We start from the raw sequence: 23,455 nt of genomic DNA on the forward strand, positions 1-23,455 counted from the left end.
CTCCCCCCCCCTCCTCACTGACCTTTGTCCTTCCCTTTGTGTTCACGTTGATCTCATCTTTTATCTCTATACCTTTTAGGCTGCTGCAAACTTAGACCAAGCCGGGTGCAGAGTGTGGTCTCCAGTCAGGGCAGTCTGGATTCTGATCTATTAGGTGAGAAAAGCTTTTCTGTAACCTGTTTTATAACCACGTATACTTTGTTTCATTAATGCACGTGCATGAAGTAGAAGGTACAGAAAACAATGTACGAGTAAATGTGCACGGTCGGAGTAAGTGCTGCGCTATAGTGCCATTTGATCGCATTTTCATTTGCACAAATTACTGTATTTTGTAGTAAAAGCAAAATACTTTGGATGCTGGAATTTGAAACCAAAACCGAAATGGCTGGAAAAAGTCAGCAGGTCTTGCAGCATCTGTGGAAAAAGAAAATAGCGTTAAAGTTTTGAGTCTGTGTGGCTCTTCCTCCGAGTCATACGGACATGAAACATTAACTCCAGTTTCTCTCTCCACAAATGCTGGCAGACCTCTGGATTTTCCAGCATTTTCTGTTTTCGTGATGCATTTTGTATCTTGTTTGCCATTTGCATAATGGAAGGAAGTGGATTTCTTTATTTGGGCTCGTCTTTCAACTGCTGTAGCAATTAATCATAGGAATGTACAAAATAGAGCGAGGCCATTCTGCCCACCGCAACTGCATGCTCGAGTTGCCACTAAAAGGAAGAAACATTATTTTTTGAATGCTTTTGCGGGTGAAAGCATGCTATCCATGTTAGCTGTTATTTCCCTTGCTGTATAAAAGCATTGTATTGTTCTTTCTATTGTGACTAGTGAAAGCATTCATTCTTTACTGTTTTTTCTCTTGCATCATCTCTCATGCTGCCACAGTATGGTACTATATCCATTCCAGTACCTCAGCTGGATTTCTATCACTTTTCTACTGAAAGCATGTTGCACACATTTGTTTAATTGACACCCTTATATTTATGGTGTATCTCCAGTCATTGAATTCCACACCCGACAGAAAAACCTTTTGGATCTAATTTCTCTAGAACTTTGGAAAAATGTAAGAATCTATATCAAATCGCTCTTATTCGCTTCATAAGAAAGTAAATGACCAGAGTATCCAGCAGAGGGCAGCAGAGCAGAGCTACTGATCAGCTGTTCTGGGGGAATTTGCATACGTGCAGTGCGGTCAGCCTAAGTTGAAGGGGAACCGGCGAAGGAGACCCAAGGAAAAAAAAATTTTTTTTGTGGGCAGCAGGGTAGCATGGTGGTTAGCATAAATGCTTCACAGCTCCAGGGTCCCAGGTTCGATTCCCGGCTGGGTCACTGTCTGTGTGGAGTCTGCACGTCCTCCCCGTGTGTGCGTGGGTTTCCTCCGGGTGCTCCGGTTTCCTCCCACAGTCCAAAGATGTGCGGGTTAGGTGGATTGGCCATGCTAAATTGCCCGTAGTGTCCTAATAAAAGTAAGGTTAAGGGGGGGTGTTGTTGGGTTACGGGTATAGGGTGGATACGTGGGTTTGAGTAGGGTGATCATGGCTCGGCACAACATTGAGGGCCGAAGGGCCTGTTCTGTGCTGTACTGTTCTATGTTCTATGTTCTAGTACATAATCATTCCTTATAAACCGCTCATCTGTGTTGAGGGATCAACTTCACGGCACAGTGGTTAGTGGGGGAATCGGGTTCGATTCCAGCCTTTTCTAACTATCTGTCTGCAGTTTGCACGTTCTCCCCATATCAGCGCGAGTTTCCTCCAAGAGCGCCAGTTTCCTCACACAGTCCAAAGAGGTGCAGGTTAGGTGGATTGGCCATGATCAATGCACGGGGTTATGGGGATGGGTGGGGCAGTGGGTCTGGGTGGAGTACTCTTTGAGGGTCGGTGCAGACACGATGGGCTAAATGGCCTCCTGCACTGTTGGGATTCTATGGCCCACCATTAGATAAGCGGACCAGATCTGAGTTGCAATGACCTACTTAACAGATCAATACAATTGGCCGATGCAATTGTATTGGTTTATTCGATCACAGACTACAAAAGTTTTGAACTCATCAATCATCTTCACCAACATGTCTGCCGTGTGCACCCTGAGAGTAGGGTTCCTGTCATCATTGTAGGAAACAAAGCCGACCTCCTTCATGCCAAACAAGTGGAACCTCACCATGGCCTCCAGTTGGCAAACATACTAGGACGCACCTTCTATGAGGTATCTGCCAGTGAAAACTATAATGATGTGTACAATGCTTTTCATGTGCTTTGCAAAGAGATCAGTAAATAAACCCTCTATCCTGTCTATAAATAGGAAACCAAAATTGAATGCAGTACTCCATATGTTGTCTTATCAAAGCCACATACAACTTAAAAGGCTGTCTGTACCAACATTTTATTTGCTTAATGATCACACGTGAGCAGTGAACAGATGGATTAATGAACAATGTACTCAAAACCCCAGATCTAATGTTTTGCCAAGGGCTTCTAGTCTACTTTAGAATTCAATTCAGAAGAAGTCATGTTGCACTCGCAGCCTTAACTTAGTTTCTCTCTCCATAGACGCTGCTGGAACTACTGAGTTTTCCAGAACTTCCAGTTTTTATTTCAGATCTCCAGCATCTGCAGTATTTTACTTTTATTTCCAATTTGCTTGCTTCCTTTTATAGCTCCCTGATTCAACTTTGTTCTTTGTTTCTTTCTGATTAAATGGTCTCAAATGAATGATTCAGTAATCCTGCCATCTCCCTGTCCTCAGGCATTATCTTTTCACTGCCACTGTTAAATGTTCTCCATCTGCACCCGTCTCTTGACCCTGATGTGTTTAAAGAACATTTTAACATTTATATTGTGTTATCTTCTACTCGTACTCCCCCCTATTAATTTCTTAGCATTCCCTGCACAATTTGATAGTTCTCTCCATTCCGGTTGATCCACATCAAATGTTTATCGGTCCAGAACTTTGACACATAATGGGAGTCGAGGGAAGCAAGCTTTTGAGCTGGATTTCTCATGCAAGTGAGTACAGGTGGTTACCTAGCCACCCTGCTTAGGCCGGGGTCGGTAATCTCCAAAGAACACAAAACAACCCTAGCTCTTATTTCTGAACATTTGGATTCTGGTTGACAAGGGAAGTTGAGTTATTGTGACACTGTGTGCGCACAGGTCTGAATGCATGCCAATTCATTTGCATTTTGCACTATTTTTCACCTTGTCTGCAAATAAAAATGGATTGGATTTAAACTTTCTGGGCTGTTACTTGCCGTAAAACGAATTACAGGCGACTGCCAGCCATGGCTCAGTTGATAGCACTCTCATCTGAGTCACAATGTTCCACTCCAGTGCTTGAGTACAAAAATCAAGGCAGGTGCTCCTGTGCAGTGTAAGAGCTGTACAGTTGGCGGACCTTTAAGAAATTATGACACTATTTCAAAGAAGAATAGGGGAGTTATCCTTGATGTCCTGGACAATATTTATTGCTCAATTGACATCACCACAGCAGATTATCTGGTGATTGTAGCAGTGCTGTCTGTGCGAATTTGCTACTTACAAATTGGCTGCCACACATTATAACAGTGACTGCACTTCAAAAGTACTTCACTGGCTGTAAAGCACTTTGATAAATCTGATGGCCATGAAAAGCTCTATATAAATATAAAGAAGTGCTGCAAGGCTAAGTTTTGTGGCGGTTATTCTTGCGCATTTTCTTAAGTTATCTTCATGCCATACTTGTGAGTAACACTAAAATGCAGTGGTGATTAATACAGTGGATTATGAAAGTAAGGTATTGTCCCAGATGACCACAGCCTGCTTTCCCCTTTGAGGGGAGAGAGCTGACCGGTGGCGATTTAACCTGAGGATCACCACACCTCAGGCGAGGAGCAAGGTTGAGAAGGCGGGGCCTTCATGAATAACCTCAGCCAGTATGGGAATTGAACACAAGCTTCTGGCCTCTCTCTACATCGCGAATCAGCTGTTTGGCAAACTGAGCAAAATCGGCCCCCAGATAAGCTTTGGGGAGACATAGACTGTTGGGGAACTGGCTAGCAATTAGATACAGTTTATTATAGATAAAGTGTAAAGTGATGACCTTACATGCAAAATCAATAGCAGATAAGATTGATGGGAAAACAACGATGAAAATTAATCAGGGCAGGAACTGAGAGTCATCGTAGTGACTACTGTCATCTCGTCAAGCCAAAGAAAGAATGATTTGGTTGCAGAAAAAGAGGAGCAGAGTAAGTTCCGAAATTTATCTTCTTGTACGAAGGCTGCAGCTGGATTGCAATGTGCTGGAGTGCTGCTGGAAACCTCTGCAGGAGCCATGTAAACGAGTTCTAAAAGATGCAGAGAAACATAACTAAAATTATTGGGTGAACGAAGGTTCAAACATAGGAAGATTGGTTCTCAGAATTGGGAATTGTTAGGAAAAGACTGAAAATGATATATTGAAAGAATTAGTTTAATATGGCACAAAGGTATGAAGCATCATCCATGGCATTCAACTTGGTACAAGATAGCAGAACACTGTAAACTGAAAATTCTGACAGTCTTTCGGGATTGCCTAGGGCTGTCGGCCTTGCTTTTGTGCTTCAGACTGTGAACTCTCTCCATCACCTTTACCCCATTTTTATTTCTGTCAATTTATTTTAATTTTCATTTTTTCCATTGATCTGTTTTCCCCTCGCCATTGTTCCCCTTCCCTCCCCCCACTTCACTTGGGCCAACTGTCCCGAGATGCCCTTTACACACTGCTCACCTTTGTTCTGCCATTCGCACATTCTAGTCTCTTTATGTGCCATTATCAGCAACCTCCTTTGCTTTAATCACCCTCATTTACATTCCTTTTATTTTCTGTCCTCTTTGTCTATCTCCACCTATTGCTGCCCCCCTCATCCAGCCCCACCGCTACACCACCCCTCCCCCACCCCACAGTGTAAATCTGACCCTATTTCCAATTCTCTCTAGCTTTGAGAAGCTAAATCGTTGGGATTTCCCGTACCAGCCTCCCCGGACAGGCGCCGGAATGTGGCAACTAGGGGCTTTTCACAGTAACTTCATTGAAGCCTACTCGTGACAATAAGTGATTTTCATTTTTCATTTCATTTCATCCGCAGTAATTTGCTTTTATTTTTGTGCTCAAGCCTCTGGAGTAGGACTTGAAGCCAAAAATCATCTGTTTTAGATGAGATTGCCACCTCTGATACACAACTGACATTTGGGTGGTATGTCTGGGATAAATTATTAATTGAAGAATTTGGACTCCATCTTGTTGCATTGAAGTTTGCACAAAAACTTCATTGTTGCGTTTGGAAATTATTTTTAACTTTAAAGAGAAATACCGAAGATTCAAAAAGTCAAAACTTACACCAATTATAAAATTGTAAAATCAAATTGCTGTTTTCATAAAAAGTGATTCTTCCAAGTTAATGGATCATGAAATAATTGTAATTTGATGCCAAAAATAAAGCAACGTTTGGCTAAGTTGGTAGAAAAATGTATTTTTTATATGGTCCTCGTTAAACGTTTCTCATTAAAACCTTGCTTGAGATTTTGCTTGAGGATCACAGTCTCCCAGGGGTTTCCCATTTAAGATAGACATGAGAAGAATTTTTTTCTCTTGAGGGTCATGAATCATTGGAACTCTCTTCATCAGAGAGTGGTGAATGCAAGGTCAATGAATACTTTTAAAGTAGTGGCTGGTGGATTCTTGATTAACAGTTATCCAGGTTAGGTGGAGCGTGGAGTTCAGGCTGCCATCTGATCATCCGTGAAATTATTGAATGGCGGAACAGGCTGAAGGGGCCGAATGGCTTAATTCTGCTCCTAGTTTGTATGGGTGTATGTCCGTATGTATGTATTCTTGCTCGACAGTCAATTTCCAAATTGCTGCATCATGGAGGACAGCACAGCGGCACAGTGGTTAGCACTGCTGCCTCACAGCACCGGGGACCCGGGTTCGATTCCAGTCTTGGATGATGTCTGTGTGGAGTTTGCATGTTCTCCCCATGTCTGTGTGGGTTTCCTCCGGGTGCTCCGGTTTCCTCCCACAACCCAAAGATATGCAGGTTAGGGTTTATATGGGGTTGCAGGATTATGGGGTATGACAGGAGAGTGTGCCTCGGTATGCTGCTCTTTGGGATGATCAGTGTAGACTCGATGAGCCGAATGGCCTCCTTCTGCACTAAAGGGATTCTAGGGAGTGGTGGAACATGGATCAGTGCCTGCCTGTTCATGTACAGTGAATTCATGATTTAATTCATATCACTGGGCTGCTTCCTAGTGAAATCCAGAAGTTTTCCCCACAAAGAGGCGGACATTGAAATACGAAACACTTTAAAACTAACAATTCTGTCAACTAATGGAAATAAGGAAATAAAGGGTAGCACAGTGGTTAGCACTGCTGACTCACTGCTTCAGTGACCCCGGTTCAATTCCGGCCTCGGGTCACTGTCTGTGTGGAATTTACACTTTCTCCCCATGTCTGCGTGGATTTCCTCTGAGTGCTCCGATTTCCTCCCATAGTCCAAAGATGTGCAGGCTAGGTGGGTTGCCCATGTCCAAAAGGTTAAGAGGGGTTACTGGGTTTACGGGGATAGGGTGGTGTCCTGGGCTTAAGAAGGGTGCTCTTTCCAAGAGTCGGCAGACTCGATGGGCCAAATGTCCTCCTTCTGGTGACTAGTGGTGTTCCACAGCGTTCTGTGCTCAGATCACTGTTGTTTGTGATATACATAAATGATCTGGACGAAGGTATGGGTAGTCTGATTAGCAAGTTTGTCGATGATACTAAGATTGGTGGACTTGCAGATAGCGAGGGGGACTGTCAGAAAACACAGCAAAATATAGATAGATTGAAGAGTTGGGCAGAGAAATGGCAGATAGAAATATATCCAGGCAAATGCGAGGTGATTCATTTTGGAAGATCCAATTCAAGAGCGGACTATACGGTCAATGGAAGAGTCCTGGGGAAAATTGATGTACAGATAGATCTGGGAGTTCAGGTCCATTGTACCCTGAAGGTGGCAACGCATGTCGATAGAGTGGTCAAGAAGGCATCCAGCATGCTTGCCTTCATCGGACGGGGTATTGAGTACAAGAGTCAGCAGCTCAGGTTACAGTTGTATAGGACTTTGGTTAGGCCACATTTGGAATACTGCGTGCAGTTCTGGTCGCCACTTTACCAGAAGGATGTGGATGCTTTAGAGAGGTTGCAGAGGAGGTTCACTAGGATGTTGCCTGGTATGGAGGGTGCTAGCTATGAAGAAAGGTTGAGTAGATTAGGATTGTTTTCATTGGAAAGACGGAGGTTGAGGGAGTCCTGATTGAGGTCTATAAAATTATGAAAGGAATGGACAGGGTTGATAGCAACAAGCTTTTTCCAAGAGTGGGGGTGCCAATTACAAGGTGTCACGATTTCAAGGTGAGAGGGGGAAAGTTTAAGGGAGATGTGCGTGGAAAGTTTTTTACACAGAGGGTGGTGGATGCCTGGAATGCTTTGCCAGCGGAGGTGGTAGAGGTGGGCACGATAGCGTAATTTAAGATGCATCTCGACAGATATATGAATGGGCGGGGAACAGAGGGAAGTAGATCCTTGGAAAATTGGCGACAGGTTTAGATAAAGGATCTGGATCGTCGCAGGCTGGGAGGCCGAAGGGCCTGTTCCTGTGCTATAATTTTATTTGTTCTTGTTCTTTGTTCTGCACTGCCGATTTTATGATTCTATAAAGAAAAAATGACGGAAATAAATTGGCGGACATTTGGAAATCGATGGATCAATGGAAAAGGCAGGTTAATGTTGGCTTTAAAGTGCCAGAAATAGCAACCTGTCTCTTAAGCCTATGGCAGAATTGCTGTGTAGTTCCATATCTTTATTGTTCTTTCAGTTCTATTAAATTTTTCTACTATTTGCAGTCTTGAACTTGGAAGGACTCTGTCTTTTCATAGTATTTGATTGTCTCTGTATTCTTCAAAGAGTCAGGTAGGGGAAGGTGCAAAATCATAGTTTTGTCAACAAGCAGCAAAGAGACATGCCTGTTAAGTGCTGCAGATATTCGAAGGCGGGCTGCAAACTATCCATCCGCTGTATTACGGGAGCCAGTGCTTTCTGACTGAGAAATAACAAATGAAGTAAAGGGTTAATTCCTTCTGTACTGTGGCTGCATCCAGACAAAGATTTATTTCAGCTGTACTTCAAGGGTCGCCTGAAGTAATTTGTATGCTTTTCACAAAACATTACTGTCTTGTTGCAATTGTAGACAAACTTATTGGAGCATTACGCTTTGGGCTGACCTACAAATCAACTATTAAGAGTTGCCCATCATCATTATTATGCTGTGTTAGTATGAACTTAATCAAATGCATTACAACCTGGCGAGGATCAAGTTTAGATACCCAATACGTAAATTGTCTTAATGGGGCAGTGTCCGATGACTTGCTCATCGAATAAATGATTGTCCGTTGGTGAGTGATCCCTAAATGCCATGCAGATTCAACATTTTGGTCCCTATTTTCTTTAACCTTACTCTTTATGATGGAGACCGTTCATGCTAAGATGAAGTTCCATGAGAGATGGCCACAATATTTTGTCTTACTGCACCAGTTGTTGTTCATGCCTGAGCCGGAGTAATATTTGCATAGAAGGCATTCATGCAATTCTAGATCACTGGATGATCAACACAGACAGAAACCGTGGCTGACGTCTCCCTTTTTACCCACATTTACTGAGATCAATTGACAGCTCATCTGAGACCTACCAGGCAGCCACTCCACCCCACCCAAATTCAGGATTGGACCTGTAGCTTTCCTGATTTCTCTGGTTCAGCACACCATTGTCCACTGCATGTACTCGCCAAGATAATTTGGGGTAGGAGTGCTTTTGACCTCTGGATTGAGATATTTGAGTTTTGATATTTTCCTAGTATAGAGATTGTTAATACTCTGTTTATTACTTAAGCAATTTTAGCCTGTCATTTTGGCCAGATCTGAATCAGCTTGGACTTTAACTCTCTTTTCTGGGCCGTGTACAGGTTATGATGGAGGTAGCAGTGATTCGGAGTGCGAAGGTGCCACTATGAACGAACAGGACCCCAAATGCCCACTGATGCCTGAGTTTTGGCTGATCATCAGAATTCACCATGATCGAGTTAAAGTTTACTCTCACACACGGTGAGTATAAGATGGTAGCCAAATGTATATCTGTATATAATATGATGTGCAGATGCTGGCATTGGACTGGGGTGAGCACACTTTTGGAGAGAGTTCCTTTCAAGAGCAGATCCAGTAAACTTCCATTTTTTCAGGCTCAAATCCTATAGCAAATTGCAAAACTACAGACAGACCTGGTTCCTCCCATTAATCACATCATCTGTATCCCATTAAGTTTCATGATCTGCTTATCAAGGACTAAACACCATTCCTCCCATAAATGATCTACACTCCAGCAATCAAAACATGATTCCATTAGCCCTTTATCTGTAACATAATACTATTTGGACCTCTCACCTCCACTCAAATGTATAGTAAGTATGTCATATTATATACAGTAAGAAGTCCTACAACACCAGGTTAAAGTCCAATAGGTTTGTTTCAAATCACTAGTTTTCGGAGCACTGCTCCTTCCTTAGGTGAATGAAGAGGTATGTTCCAGAAACATATATATAGACAAAGTCAAAGATGCGAGACAATGCTTTGAATGTGAGCATTTGCAGGTAATTAAGTATTTACAGATCCAGAGATAGGGGTAACCCCAGGTTAAAGAGGTGTGAATTGTCTCAAGCCAGGACAGTTGGTAGGATTTCGCAAGCCCAGGCCAGATGGTGGGGGATGAATATCATGCGACATGAATCCAAGGTCCCGGTTAAGGCCGTACTCATGTGTGCGGAACTTGGCTATATGTTTCTGCTCGGCGATTTTGCATTGTCGCGCGTCCTGAAGGCCGCCTTGGAGAACACTTACCCGGAGATCAGAGGCTGAATGCCCTTGACCGCTGAAGTGTTCCCACAACTGGAAGGGAACATTCCTGCCTGGCGATCGTCGCGCGATGTCCGTTCATCCGTTGTCGCAGTGTCTGCATGATCTCGCCAATGTACCACGCTTCGGGATATCCTTTCCTGCAGCGTATGAGATAGACAACGTTGGCTGAGTCGCACGAGTATGTACCAGGTACCTGGTGGGTGGTGTTCTCGCGTGTAATGGTGGTACCCATGTCGATGATCCGGCACATCTTGCAGTGATTGCCATGGCAGGGTTGTGTGGTGTCGTGATCGCTGTACTGAAGGCTGCATATTTTGCTGCAAACAATGGTTTGTTTGAGGTTGTGCGGTTGTTTGAAGGCAAGTTGTGGGGGTGTGGGAATGACCTTGGCAAGATGTTCATCTTCTTCGATGATATGTTGAAGGCTGCGAAGACGATGTTGTACTTTCTCCACTCCGGGGAAGTACTGGACGACGAAGGGTACTCTGTCGGTTATGTCCCGTGTTTGTCTTCCGAGGAGGTCGGTGTGTTTTTTTGCTGTGGCGCGTTGGAATCGTCGATCGATGAGTTGAGCGCCATATCCCATTCGTACGAGGGCATCTTTCAGCAGCTGTAGATGCCTGTTACGCTCCTCCTTGACTGAGCAGATCCTGTGTATGCAGAGGGCTTGTCCATAGGCGATTGCTTCTTTAATGTGTTTAGTGTGGAAGCTGGAGAAGTGGAGCACCATGAGGTTATCCGTGGGCCATATAATATGACAAACTTACTGTACATTTAAGTGGAGGTGAGAGGTCCAAATAGTATTATGTTACAGATAAAGGGCTAATGGAATCATGTTTTGATTGCTGGAGATTTGCTGGAGTATAGATCATTTATGAGACATATGGTGTTTAGTCCTTGATAAGCAGATCATGAAACCTAATGGGATACAGATGATGTGATTAATGGGAGGAACCAGGTCTGTCTGTAGTTTTGCAATTTGCTATAGGATTTGAGCTTGAAAAAATGGAAGTTTACTGGATCTGCTCTTGAAAGGAACTCTCTCCAAAAGTTTACACAGCTAAGCAAGTAAACCTGTCTTTTTAACTTTATTTATAAGTGGCACATGAACTGTATTCAATTGCTTAGTTGGAGTTAAGAACAGGTATGGGTAGTCAGTTTAAATTTTCCCTTGTGAATAAGAATGGTTTAACTTATTATTGTAAAGCTATTTCTTTGATGTTAATGCGGTTAATTCTGTGTTTAAATTAAAGTTTGTTTCAACATAAAAGACACCTATTGGTCAGAGTCATTCCTGGAGTGACGTATCTTTTCTGAACAGTTTTACAAATTAAAAATAATTGTTGGGGTTCTCATCTGTTTTTCCTAACGAATGTTGGGGTCTAGTCCAGTATCTTAACACACCATCTAATCTTCTTTCCAGGATTAATGTGGCTTTGAAAGAGAATGATAAAAATTCTGTAGTTTGTTTTGTATTTTCTAGAAATCTTATTGGGATAAAGGATGAATCTGCAGTTGATGAAGAAGAAGAAGAACTGGAATATTTGCGCCTCTATCGAACAGTGATTAAAAAAATTGGCGAAATCTGCCGTGTAGTCAACCAGGTAATCATAGACATAAAGTTGGATTAGATTTGTTTATTGTCACGTGTACCGAGGTACAGTGAAAAGTATTTTTCTGCAAACAGCTCAACAGATCATTCAGTACATGGGAAGAAAAGGGAATTAAACAAAATTCAAGAAAATACATAATCGGGCAACACAAGATATACAATGGAACTACATAAGCATTGGCATCGAATGAAGCATACAGGGTGTAGTGTTAATGAGGTCAGTCCATAAGAGGGTCATTTAGGAGTCTGGTGACAGTGGGGAAGAAGCTGCTTTTGAGTCTGTTCGTGCGTGTTCTCGGACATGAGCATTGAGGTCGAGGTTGACTTGAGATTGAGCATTGGTTTAAAGTTTGGAAGAGAATTGGCCTCAATGTTGATCTGAAGGTGGCTTCTGGGGACCCTGGTGGGTAGTGGTGGAATTCTGTGCACAAATCCTGGGCGTCAACTCAACAGGTTGAAATCTGCCATCACAATTGGTTTGAAATGATTAATTTTAACCAACAGTTTCCAGGCATTCCAGCTGTACTGCAGGTCTGTTGCGCATTAGCCTGAGTGTTTAGTTCAAGGGGCGTGAATATTCTGCAGTGTGAGCCAACACTATGACCGTCCCAATATCTTGATCCACCCAAGAAGCAATGAAATTAACTGATAGATAATTAAGAATTTGCCACTTTTTCCAACACTTGTGCTCCGGATTCTTGGATCTATTCCATCAGATCCAGGCACTCTGTCCTCCTTTTGTTTAGCTGGCTTCTTTAATATTATGTCCTTAATTATAATATATCTCTCTTCTCACTTTTCGCCAATTCTGGATATACTTCCTGCCTAGTATCCGTCTGTTTTGTAAACACTGAGGCAAAATACTTGTTAAATATCCAGGCACATTACTGCTTATTCTTTCGCAGATATCTGGGAAGAATTCTAAGTGAAATTAATGTTGGCAAAGTCCCAGTGCAAGAAATGAACTCATTTAGTTTTACTTGACACGACTTGACAAACCCTTAGACTTGGCATTTCCAAATTGGCTGACCGTTTCACTCTTGACAACTTGCCTTTGACAATACAGTGTACACTGTGTGATGATGCTTGGCCTGTAACGTGGTTGATAACGCCGTTCTGTAGAAGGGTCATATGGACTCAAAATGTTAACTCTGTTTCTCTTTCCACAGATGCCGCCAGACCTGCTGAGTTTATCCAGCCTTTTCTGTTTTTATTTTAGATTTCCAGCATCTGCAATATGTAGCTTTTATCTGCATCATTCCATATTCTGTTCAGTAATCTATGTTTTTTCTCCTTTTATTCATTTGTCACAGCGCCTGCTGCTGCAGGATCTGCATGATAGCCATGTGTGTAACTCATTGCTTGTCGCTGAGAGTGAAGAGGACATCTGGAAGAATGAAACCCCTTACCCTTCATATCGTCCACGAGCTACTGCTAGTGATGGTATGCAAACACATTCCTAATTACCAAAATTTGTATTTAATTCATATGTTCATTTTCGTGTCTCGTTTCAGGTTATCGTTTAGCGATGCTCAAATGCTAAGTAATCTGCAGGATGAAATTCTAGAATCAAATATTTCCAAGTAAAACTTTCCAACATTAGTATTCTCAATTTAATTCCTCATAGTGGTCTTTTATGATGCACCATCATGGATTATGGATTGTCGTATCCGGGTTAAACAACAAACCCCTAATTGTAGGAAACACTTAACTGGAGAATTAGTAGGATGCCTAACATATTTTCCAATCGTCTCTGAAAGTGAAAAATAATACATTACATTACCCGGTGAAGACACAATGGGCCAGATGGCCGCCTCCTGTGCCAAAAGGGGCTGGCTTAGCTCACTCAGCTAAATCGCTGGCTTTTAAAGCAGACCAAGCAAGCCAGCAGCACAGTTTGATTCCCATACCAGCCTCCCCGGACAGGCGCCGGAATGTGGCGACTAGGGGCTTTTCACAGTAACTTCATTGAAGCCTACTCGTGACAATAAGCGATTTTCATTTCATTTCATTTCATTTCATTTTTCATTTTCAAATGATGCTGTGAGGGAGGGAGCATCATAACAACAGCAGGCCATGCAACCTCATCTTTCCAGTTATTCATTACTTGATCTGTATTCTATTAATGCCCCCAACCTTGCCTCGATATCCCTTAGTAGTCTTAGCAAGCAAAAATCTATCAAGCTCAGGATTAAAATTATTAATTGAGCTAGCGTCTTCTGCTTTTTATGAGCGAGGATTCTGCACTTCAGTCATCCCTTGGTGAAGCAGTGTAATCTTACTTCTTCCCTAAATGGCTGGACAATCATGAATTTGTCTTCAATTCTATAAGCTTTGATTTTATCAAATAGTTTCTTATCATGAATCTTATTGATTGCTTTATGGAAGACCATATATACTACATCTGTAGAATTCTCTTCTCTATTACTTCAGTTACTTCCACAAAAATTCAATTAGTTTTGTTGGAAATGGCCGCCACTTTAAAAATACATGTTATCTCTCTAATCAGCTCAAATTTCTTTTAGGTACTCAGTCACATTGGGCGGGATTCTCCCGCAATTGGCAGGATGTTCCGGTGCCAAGAACGGCGTGAACCATTCCGGTGTCGGGCCAACCGGAAGTTGCGGAATCCTGCGGAATTCGCCGGGTCGGAGAATCCCGCCCATTGTCTTTAATTATAAGACAGAATCTTGAGGCTGCATTCAGCGCTCGTGGGACCAGTGACGAGTGTGGAAAATCTCACAAGAATCGGGAAATGCGATTCTTGCCAGGGAGATCACGTTTCCCGCTTTTCCCTGCCTCTTGCACCGGTGCCACGAGATTCGCGGCCTAACCGCATTTTAATAAATTTTAATACATTTCTATGTATTTACTGCCCGCCAGCCAAATGATTCCTTCCTCACTAAATATTGTCAGCGAGGTTTACAACAGGTTGGGCCAGGCGTGAGGCAGTCAAAGGGATTCCTTGGGGGGGCGCAGAGATACTATTAGCCTCTGGGGACATGCCCAGACATTGCGAATACATGTGGGGAGGTGTTGCCGGTGATAACTGTCCGGATGGCCAGTAGACTGCAGCCGCAGTTAAAGATGGCACCCTGATCTGTTTAGAGCCTGTTCCCGGCTTTTAAGAGGCTCCACCAGGGTGATGTCGTAAACCGTGCCCACCACTCGCACTTTTTTGCCAAGCAGGCTCAAGAATTGGAGAGAAAACTGGTCTGTGCAACTAGAGTTAAGTGCCAGTTTTCTGTCTGAGCCTGACACTTTGCCAAATTCTGGTAAGATTCCACCCAGGATTCCAGTAATTAACTCTCTCCCCAAGAAAGATAATCATAGAATTTACAGTGCAGAAGCAGACCAATTCGGCCCATCGAGTCCGCACCACCCCTAGGAAAGAGCACCCTACCCAAGCCCACACCTCACCCGTAACCCAGTATCCCCACCAACCTTTTCTGGACACTAAGGGCAATTTAGCATGGCCAATCCACCTAATCTGCACATCTTTGGACTGTGGGAGAAAACCAGATGCACAACACATCTTACATTCTATCGATTTGGTGTTTTCAAAATTTTATTGTTTCATATTTTTGCTCCATTCACTACAGATTATTCAGCAGATGATAACTACCAGTCAAGGGATTACTTGGCTGCTACGATGCATTTCATGCCAGGACATTTTTCCTGTGAAGTGGTATGGAAGACCATCATACACATTCATCCTCGACTCAAGATGGGACCTAATATGGGTGTCGCAAGAGGTGTGCTAACCTTTGGTGATTTCACACTATTTATTTAATTGGGTTTGGTGCCATTGCCCCCTCCCATGAAACAGAGTGAGCCTTTACCTGCTCAGTATCTAGGTAAATATAGCATAACTCATTGGTTGAATAGAGGACCTTTGTCAATGCGTTTTGGCCTACTAGAATATATCACAGGTTGCCATGTATGTGATCTTGTTTTTGCTAAGGTGGAAGAATATGTACTCTATCTGACTGCTCCCTAGGATACGAGGCAAAATTATTTGAATAAGGACAGGTAAATGAACAGGATATTGACAGTAATATTGAGCTTTACTAGTCTCTTTCAAATGCCAAAAATGTACATTCAATATAAAACTGACCTTTGAAGGACAGTCATTAATTAATTCCTATGTGACCATTTGCTACCTTCGCAGTCTATGATTCCCTTCATATCCCTGATGACCCAGACTGAACGGTTGGAATATTTATCAAGATATAGCTTCACATGCCTTTCACAATATTCCAAAACAAAACTATATTCGCCATAGCGCCTGTCGTAATTCGAGGGGGGAAAAAAATCAAATGCCGCAAGTGATGGAAATCTGGAGCAAAATCAAAGGTGCAGGGAACACCCAGCAAACCAATCACAGCAACTTGGCTGTGATGAAAAGCCGCCCCTGAAACGTTATCTTTTTCACTTCTATCCACAAAGCATTTCTGATTGGGTGTTTTCAGCATTTTCCTATGTTATTTCCTTCATAATTAGATTACAAAAGCCAAATGCTAGTTCAGTCCCAGCAGTAATATTGCATTCAACTCTGGGCACCACATTTTTAGAAGAATGTAAAGAGGATGCAAAGGATATTTACCATAACGGTTCTAGGAATCCGGGGGGGGGGGGGGGGGGGGTGCTGTGAGTTCCAGTTATGGATAGGCTGAGGGGTGGCACATTAGCACAGTGGTTAGCACTGTTCCTTCACAGCGCCAGGTCCCAGGTTCGATTCCCAGCTTGGGTCACCACCTGTGCAGAGTCTGCACATGTTCTCCCTGTGTCTGTTGTGTGGGTTTCCTCCGGGTGCTCTGGTTTCTTTTCACAAGTCCCGAAAGACATGCTGTTAGGTAATTTGGACATTCTGAATTCTCCACCAGTGTACCCGAACAGGCGCCAGGATCTTTTTCAGTAACTTCATTGCAGTGTTAATGTAAGCCGACTTGTGACAATAATAAAGATTTATTATTATTATTATTAAGAAGCTAGAGTTGTAGTATATAATACCAAGAGGAGCAGTGATAGAACTGCTTCGAATCATAAAGGGTTTTGATAGAGAAAGTCAATTGAAACTGTTTCCAATGGCTGAAGGATCAATATCAAAGGACATAGCCGTACGGTAATTGATCATAAGATGTAGGACCAGAAGCAGGCCATTCGGCCCATCAAGTCTGCTCTGCCATTCAATGAAATCATGACTGATCTGATATGAAATCCCCAACTCCATTTTCCACTTCATCCCCATAATTCTTGATTCCTGTACTGATTAACAATCTCTCTATCTCAGCCTTGAACATGCTTAACAACCCAGCCTCTACACCCCTCTGCAGTAAAGAATTCCACAGATTAACTATCCTCTGAGAGAAGAAATTCCTCCTAATCTCTATCATAAATAGGTGACCCTTACTCTGAGATTATGCCCCCTGGTTCTAGACTCTCCAACAAGAGGAAACAACCTCTCAACATCGACCTGTGGCTAAAGACCAATGGGGACATGAGGGAAAACTGTTCTTTATGTAACGCGTGGTTAAGATTTGGAATGTGGTGGTGGATGCAGATTCAAAGCAGTTTTCAATAAGGTATTGTACAAACATAGAACTCCGACAGTGCAGAAAGAGGCCATTTGGCCCATCGGGTCTGCACCGATCCTTCAAAAGAGCACTCTACCCCTATCCACCCCCCGTCCACCCTGCCCTATCACCATATACTAACCTGCACATTCCTGGACACTAAGGGACAATTTAGCATGGCCAATCCATCTAACTCGTACATCTTTGGACTGTGGGAGGAAGCCGGAGCACCCTGAGGAAACCCATGCAGACACGGGGAGAAAGTAAAAAGTCCACACTGACAGTCACCCAAGGCTGTAATTGAACCCGGGTCCCTGGTGCTGTGAGGCAGCAGTACTAACCACTGTTCAGCTGTGCTGCCATTGAAAGCAGAAAGCAGCAGGAAAGCTAATGGTGTGCTAGTCTTTATTGAAAGAGCAATTAAGTACAGGAGTAGCAAAGTTTTGCTTTATTTGTATAGAACATTGGTTAGACCGCACATGGAGTCATGTGTGCCCTTTTGACCCTCTTACCGTAAGAAAGATATTATTGCCATAGAGGGAGTACAGCGAAGGTTTGAAGGAGAAAGTGTTTCAAGGAAATATGGAAAAGGCATGGAAGTGGGATTAACCGGATTGCTCTTCAAAAGAGTTGAAGCTGACCTAATGGGCTGAATCACCTCCTTGAGTGGTGTACAATTGTAGGATTATTTGATTTTATAGGTGGTCAAATACTGACAACATTCAAAATGGTGTTCACCCATGCAACTTCAGCTGCCAAACAAGCATGTTCCACCCAATCAGCTTCCACAGTCAGTGGGTCTCTGTGTCATGTCTGGCAACTTGAAGCCACCACCGAAAACATCAGCCCCACCTTCCCCACCTACGCACCCTTTCGGCATTCCGAAGAAAAGTCCACATTTCCTTGCACCATAAAATCAACCACAGAACTAACTTGCATTTGAGTTGAATGGCTAGATCTATTGATCTGTTCCAGACACTTGACCAAAAACGATCAAGTCAAAGGAAGATAATTAAATAAAGGCCTTTAAGCAGGAATTGATTAAATACTTGAGAGAGAAAGGGAGTCCTGCATTGTTGCAGTGTAAATATCCTTCCTGATCCTGTATGACTTGTATTTCTCTCAAAATCCTGCGCATATTCCAAATACCTCATTTAACATGTAACCTGTTTACTTCTTTTTTTCAGCTATTCAAGCCCTGAGATCTGTTTTAAATGCTTTTTCAGTTGTGAACAGGAAAAACATGTTTGTATACCAAGAAAGGGCCACAACGTCTGTATTTTACCTCAGGTAAGGAGGCAATCCAAAGGACGCGGCCTGTTCTGATGCTGCATCAATTGGCACTAAATTGGCAGTGTGCACTACAGTCATATGACCGGATAAAGCATGAGAAACAGGAAAGATTGTATTCATGCCTCAAGGGTTGAACCTGTCATATTCCTGAACTCGGGTGTCTTTCTTACGGGACGCCAGACGTGGAAAAATGTTCAGCGTACCACGTTGGTGTTCCTTTCCTTTAGGAACATAAATGAGCCAAAAATATTTTTCAAAGGAACAACAGGAATTCTGTCCAGTGTGTTTGGGTAACATTCTGAAATGCAAAGCAAAGCTTGGGAGGTGATTATAGTTTTGAAATCATTCCAGGGTGTCTTTGTTGTTATATGATATACTAATTGATTTCTTATTGCATTGCATACAAGTAAAATGTTAAATTAAGAATATGGAAATACTATCACCACCTAATTTGTATTTCCTATCTGATTTCATTTTTATAATTTCATATGCCTGATATTTAACATGCAATCATCAGTTTACTTTTCTACTGACTATAGTTATCTACCTTTTGTGGTCTTTAAAGTACGTTTACCTCTGCAATATGTACATTTTGGATCTTAGGAGTTCCAACTAAACATTCAGTGGAAATAATCCTTTCTCAGTTGAGCTCTTGTGGGGCATAACACCATTACTGATTATCAGTATCTTGGTTGTGTGAAAGTGTAACATTACTCTTCCTTTAAAAAAACACAGAACGGGGGAGAGCATTATGTTTAAATTAGAACTAAGCTCTTTGGAGTAAAAATGTTCAGTGGCAAGCACTTACACAAAGAGCAGTGGAAATCTGCAACTTGTTCCCCCGAAAGTGATTGCTGGAGCCAGTTGAAATTGTGAAGACTGGGATCAATAATGTTTGTTAGTTAAATGTATTGAGACATGTAAACAAAGGCAGATAAATACTGAAGAACAGTCAGGCATGGTCTAACTAAATGATAGAACAAGCTCATGGGGCTGAGTGGCTAACCACTGTAACATGTCCTTAATTGTGATTTTCCTCATTTGCGTGCAGCAATGACAAAGCAGTTTAGTCATTTATTTATTTTCAAACTATCTAAAAATAGGCCAAACCAGTAATACATGTACATCTCTCTTCATCTTTTCTGCTTCTGCCACGTCTCATTAATGTTTTTGCTGAAACGATTGATCTCTCTGTAGAATGACAAAAACAGAAAATAAATAGCTTTCTAAAAAAAACCATGTACAATTACAACTGATGCAGTACAAGCATGGTTCATTATGCTCTCCTAGACTCTTAGTTCGCATACAAGCTGCGCCAAGGTCTTGCTTATTTTGTATCTGATTTGAAGATAAATCATGTGTTTAGCATCAGCAGAAAAAGATGGTGCACACACGGTTCAGAAGTAATAATTTTGTTGATTTAGCCACACACAGCCAGAAATCTAAGACAGTAACAGCATCTGAATTCATGTGTATTCCCATGTGGATAGTAGATTTTCCAGTTTCTCCATCCTTCAGACTCTGAAAAGCACTGACTAGTATTACTGCACGTTCACTGGGGCTGTTTAGCACAGGGCTAAATCGCTGGCTTTGAAAGCAGACCAAGGCAGGCCAGCAGCACGGTTCAATTCCCGTACCAGCCTCCCCGAACAGGCGCCGGAATGTGGCAACTAGGGGCTTTTCACAGTAACTTCATTTGAAGCCTACTCGTGACAATAAGCGATTTTCATTTAATTTCAATTTTCATTTCACCCTATGTCTGCGTGAGTTTCTTCCGGGTGCTCTTGTTTCCTCCCACATGTCCTGAAGGATGTGTTTGTTAGGTGAATTGGGCATTCTGAACTCTACCTCTGTGTACCCAGACAGGCACCAGAGTGTGGCGACTAGCAGATTTTCACAGTAACATCTTAGCAGTGTTAATGTAAGCCTACTTGTGACAATAATAAAGATTATTACTATGATTATTACTGATATTATATAATCATAGAGTAGTTACAGCAAATAATTAGGCCATTTGGCCCGTCAGGGCATGCCAGTTCTGTGGAAGAGCAAGCAAATCATTAGCCCCATTGCCCCCCCCCCCCCCCCCCCCACCCCCTCACCTTCTTTCTTTTCACGTCATCTGCTTATCCAATTCCCCTTGCCCCCACCATCAGGATTCAGCAATGGTACCATTGAATGTCAATGGATGACGGTTGGATTCTCTCTTGTTGGAGATGGCCATTGCCTTGGTCTTGTGTGGCACGAATGTTACTCGTCACTTATCAGTCCAGGCCTGAATGTTTTCCAGGCCTTGTTGCATATGGGCATGGACTGCTTCAGTACCTGAGTAGTTGCGAATAGCACTGAACATTGTGCAGTCATCAGCGAACATCCCCACTTCTGACCTTGTGATGGAAGGAAGGCCATTGATGCAGCAGCTGATGATTGAGCTTTGGCCACTACCCTCAGGAACACTTGTCCTGGCATTGAGTTGATTGACCTCCAGCAACCAGAATTGCTGGAGTATTTCCATGTGGACAGCAGATTTTCCAGTTTTCTGCATCCTTCAGACTCTGAAAAGCACTGACTAGTGTTACCAGATGGCAACGTAGCACAGTGGTGCCTTGGTCAATGGTTTAATTCCTTTCAGATTTCATCATGGTTATATGCAATTGAGTGGCTTGCTATGCTGTTTCAGAGGCTACTTAAGAGTCGGCCTCATTTCTGTTTGTCTGGAGACACTTGTCAACCAGACCAGGTAAGGATGCAGATTTCCTTCCCTCAAGGACATTAGTGAAGCAGATGGGTTTTTACAACAATCGACAATGGTCACTATTACTGAGTCTAGCTTTTAATTTCACATTTATTAATTGATTTCATTGAATTTAAATTCCCATGGTGAAATTTGAACCCGTGTTCCAGTGCATTAGCCTGGGCCTTATGGATTGCTAGTCCAGTGACATTATCACTGTGCCACCACCTCCCCCACTGACCTTGCTTGTTCATTACTTGATTAGGCCACGATTGATATAGGCATTATAGACTATTGGAATTGATATTGACTTGACTAAGCAGTATTCAAAATAATCGTATGCCGTTGTATCATGCCATAATAATAATAATCTTTATTGTCAAAAGTAGGCTTTACTGTGAGAAACCCCTAGTCGCCACATTCCGGCACCTATTCGGGGAGTATTCAGAATGTCCAAATTACCTGACAGCACGTCTTTCGGGACTTGTGGGAGGAAACAGGAGCACCGGATAAAACCCACGCAGTCACAGGGAGAACGTGCAGACTCCGCACAGACTGTTACCCAAGCCGGGAATCGAATCTGAGATCCTGGCGCTGTGAAGCAACAGTGCTAACCACTGTGCTACTGTGTCAGCCAATAATAGTATTGTAAAGCAATATTAAGCAGCAGGTGTTTCATTATACTTCTCTTTTTAAACACATCGCATATAGTCTAGTATTTTACTTGTAATGATTGCATCCTCTCCTCACTGTTTATCCATTCTTACAGACTGTCAGAAACAACATGCACTGGAAATACACCAGACTCGGAGAGGGAGGTGCAGCCGGTGCTGTCTTCTCGTTCACTGGCTTTAACACGCAGTCAGGAACCCATATTTGTGGATGAACTAGGGGTAAAATTAAATAGTGTTCTTTAGTACATCCCTCATTTCCATCTAAATTGATTTGTACTTTTCTCATAATTTCTGTTCTTTCATGTTGAATCCAGAGTTTCCGACCCTATGTGGATTCCACACCCTCCCGAAGTACAGAGTCAGCACGACCTGTTGGACAAGTAGATAAGCACATTCTGCTGATGGTACATGGTGTAGGACAGGCAGGTAAGTTTGCAATTTCCAGTAAAGTTGAAACATCCTGCAATGTGGGAATAAAATTGTTGTAAACTTAGGAAAATGTATCCAGGAGCAACAAGTGAAATTACAAAGTGATGAGCAATCAAACTTCCAAAATGGTAATTTAGCTGTGAAAGCCTGCCTTGTAACATTAAGGAAGCACTTTTAATCAAAATCTTTTGTAGCACTCGTATTCTAGTGACTGATTGAAATGTCATCTACACTATCAGCCTAGGCAGAGGCCGAACCTGTGCAATCAGCTAGCCTAACAAATTTACACACGTTCTGTGTCTCTCGGATTCAGTTTTTGTCTGTCCCTCATTTCCTGTTTCAAGTGAAATTCTACACTTATCAAATGATCCTGCTGATATCTCCAACTCTAACTCTTGAAAATGTGTTCCAAAGAAGAAAAACCTGCATTTATATAGCACCTCACATGACTTTACAGTGAAGTAGGAAACATAGCAGCCAGCTTTATGCACAAATAGAAATATAATGATGACCAGATAATTTGTTTTAAGGATGTTGGTTGTAGGATGAATATTGGGCAGACACCATGAAGCACTCCCCAGCTTTCCTTGGAATAATGACATAGGATCTTGCCATAATAATGTTACGATACCAATTGATGTTTGAACTGGGCGTGAAGGTTCCAGAATGGAGCCCTGGCTCAAAAGACCGTAGCATTTACTTTTTTATTAAAATGTGGAGGAACAGAGTCACAGGACTGCTAATTAGTTTTAACAACAAGAAAAGAAATATTATTAAACACGAAAAGTTGGATTATTATACAGTACTCCTTTGCTCCTCCCTTAGTTTAACAAATGCTCACTGCTTTAAAGATTAACTTTGATTACCAAGTACATCTTAACCTACAATGGTCTCATTAACACAGAAAGTCACTTTTAAGCATACCTGATGACTGTGGTCAAATTATCATTCTGAACCCAAGTTAGTTAGTGTCTGTGGATTTCTCCACAGAATCCCCCCAGATGATTGTCACGTGCGAGTTTCCAAACTCTACTCCCAAAAACAAACTTTAAAATCTTCTCCCATAATTATGCTTTCCCTTAGCGGTTTGCATTTTAAAATCCAGATTAGGTTTTCCAAATGATAACTTTAAATAAAGCTTCCTCTCCACTTCTAACAGCGAATTCAGTTCAAGATT

General features: G+C 42.3%; 1 protein-coding gene across 3 annotated transcripts in view; it reads left to right on the forward strand.

Annotated features, from left to right (window-relative positions):
* szt2 (SZT2 subunit of KICSTOR complex) overlaps positions 1-23,455 on the forward strand; it is a 300,727-nt gene that overhangs the window by 173,595 nt on the left and 103,677 nt on the right. For all 3 annotated transcript variants that reach the window (XM_038793974.1, XM_038793973.1, XM_038793972.1), the window contains 8 exons: positions 80-154; positions 9,015-9,153; positions 11,444-11,564; positions 12,886-13,015; positions 15,175-15,327; positions 18,336-18,438; positions 21,945-22,068; positions 22,164-22,275. In XM_038793974.1, the coding sequence (XP_038649902.1) occupies positions 80-154; positions 9,015-9,153; positions 11,444-11,564; positions 12,886-13,015; positions 15,175-15,327; positions 18,336-18,438; positions 21,945-22,068; positions 22,164-22,275 (957 nt within the window). The remainder of the gene's footprint in view (positions 1-79; positions 155-9,014; positions 9,154-11,443; positions 11,565-12,885; positions 13,016-15,174; positions 15,328-18,335; positions 18,439-21,944; positions 22,069-22,163; positions 22,276-23,455) is intronic.

Source organism: Scyliorhinus canicula, chromosome 4 (assembly GCF_902713615.1).
Source record: "Scyliorhinus canicula chromosome 4, sScyCan1.1, whole genome shotgun sequence".
NCBI lineage: Eukaryota > Metazoa > Chordata > Chondrichthyes > Carcharhiniformes > Scyliorhinidae > Scyliorhinus > Scyliorhinus canicula.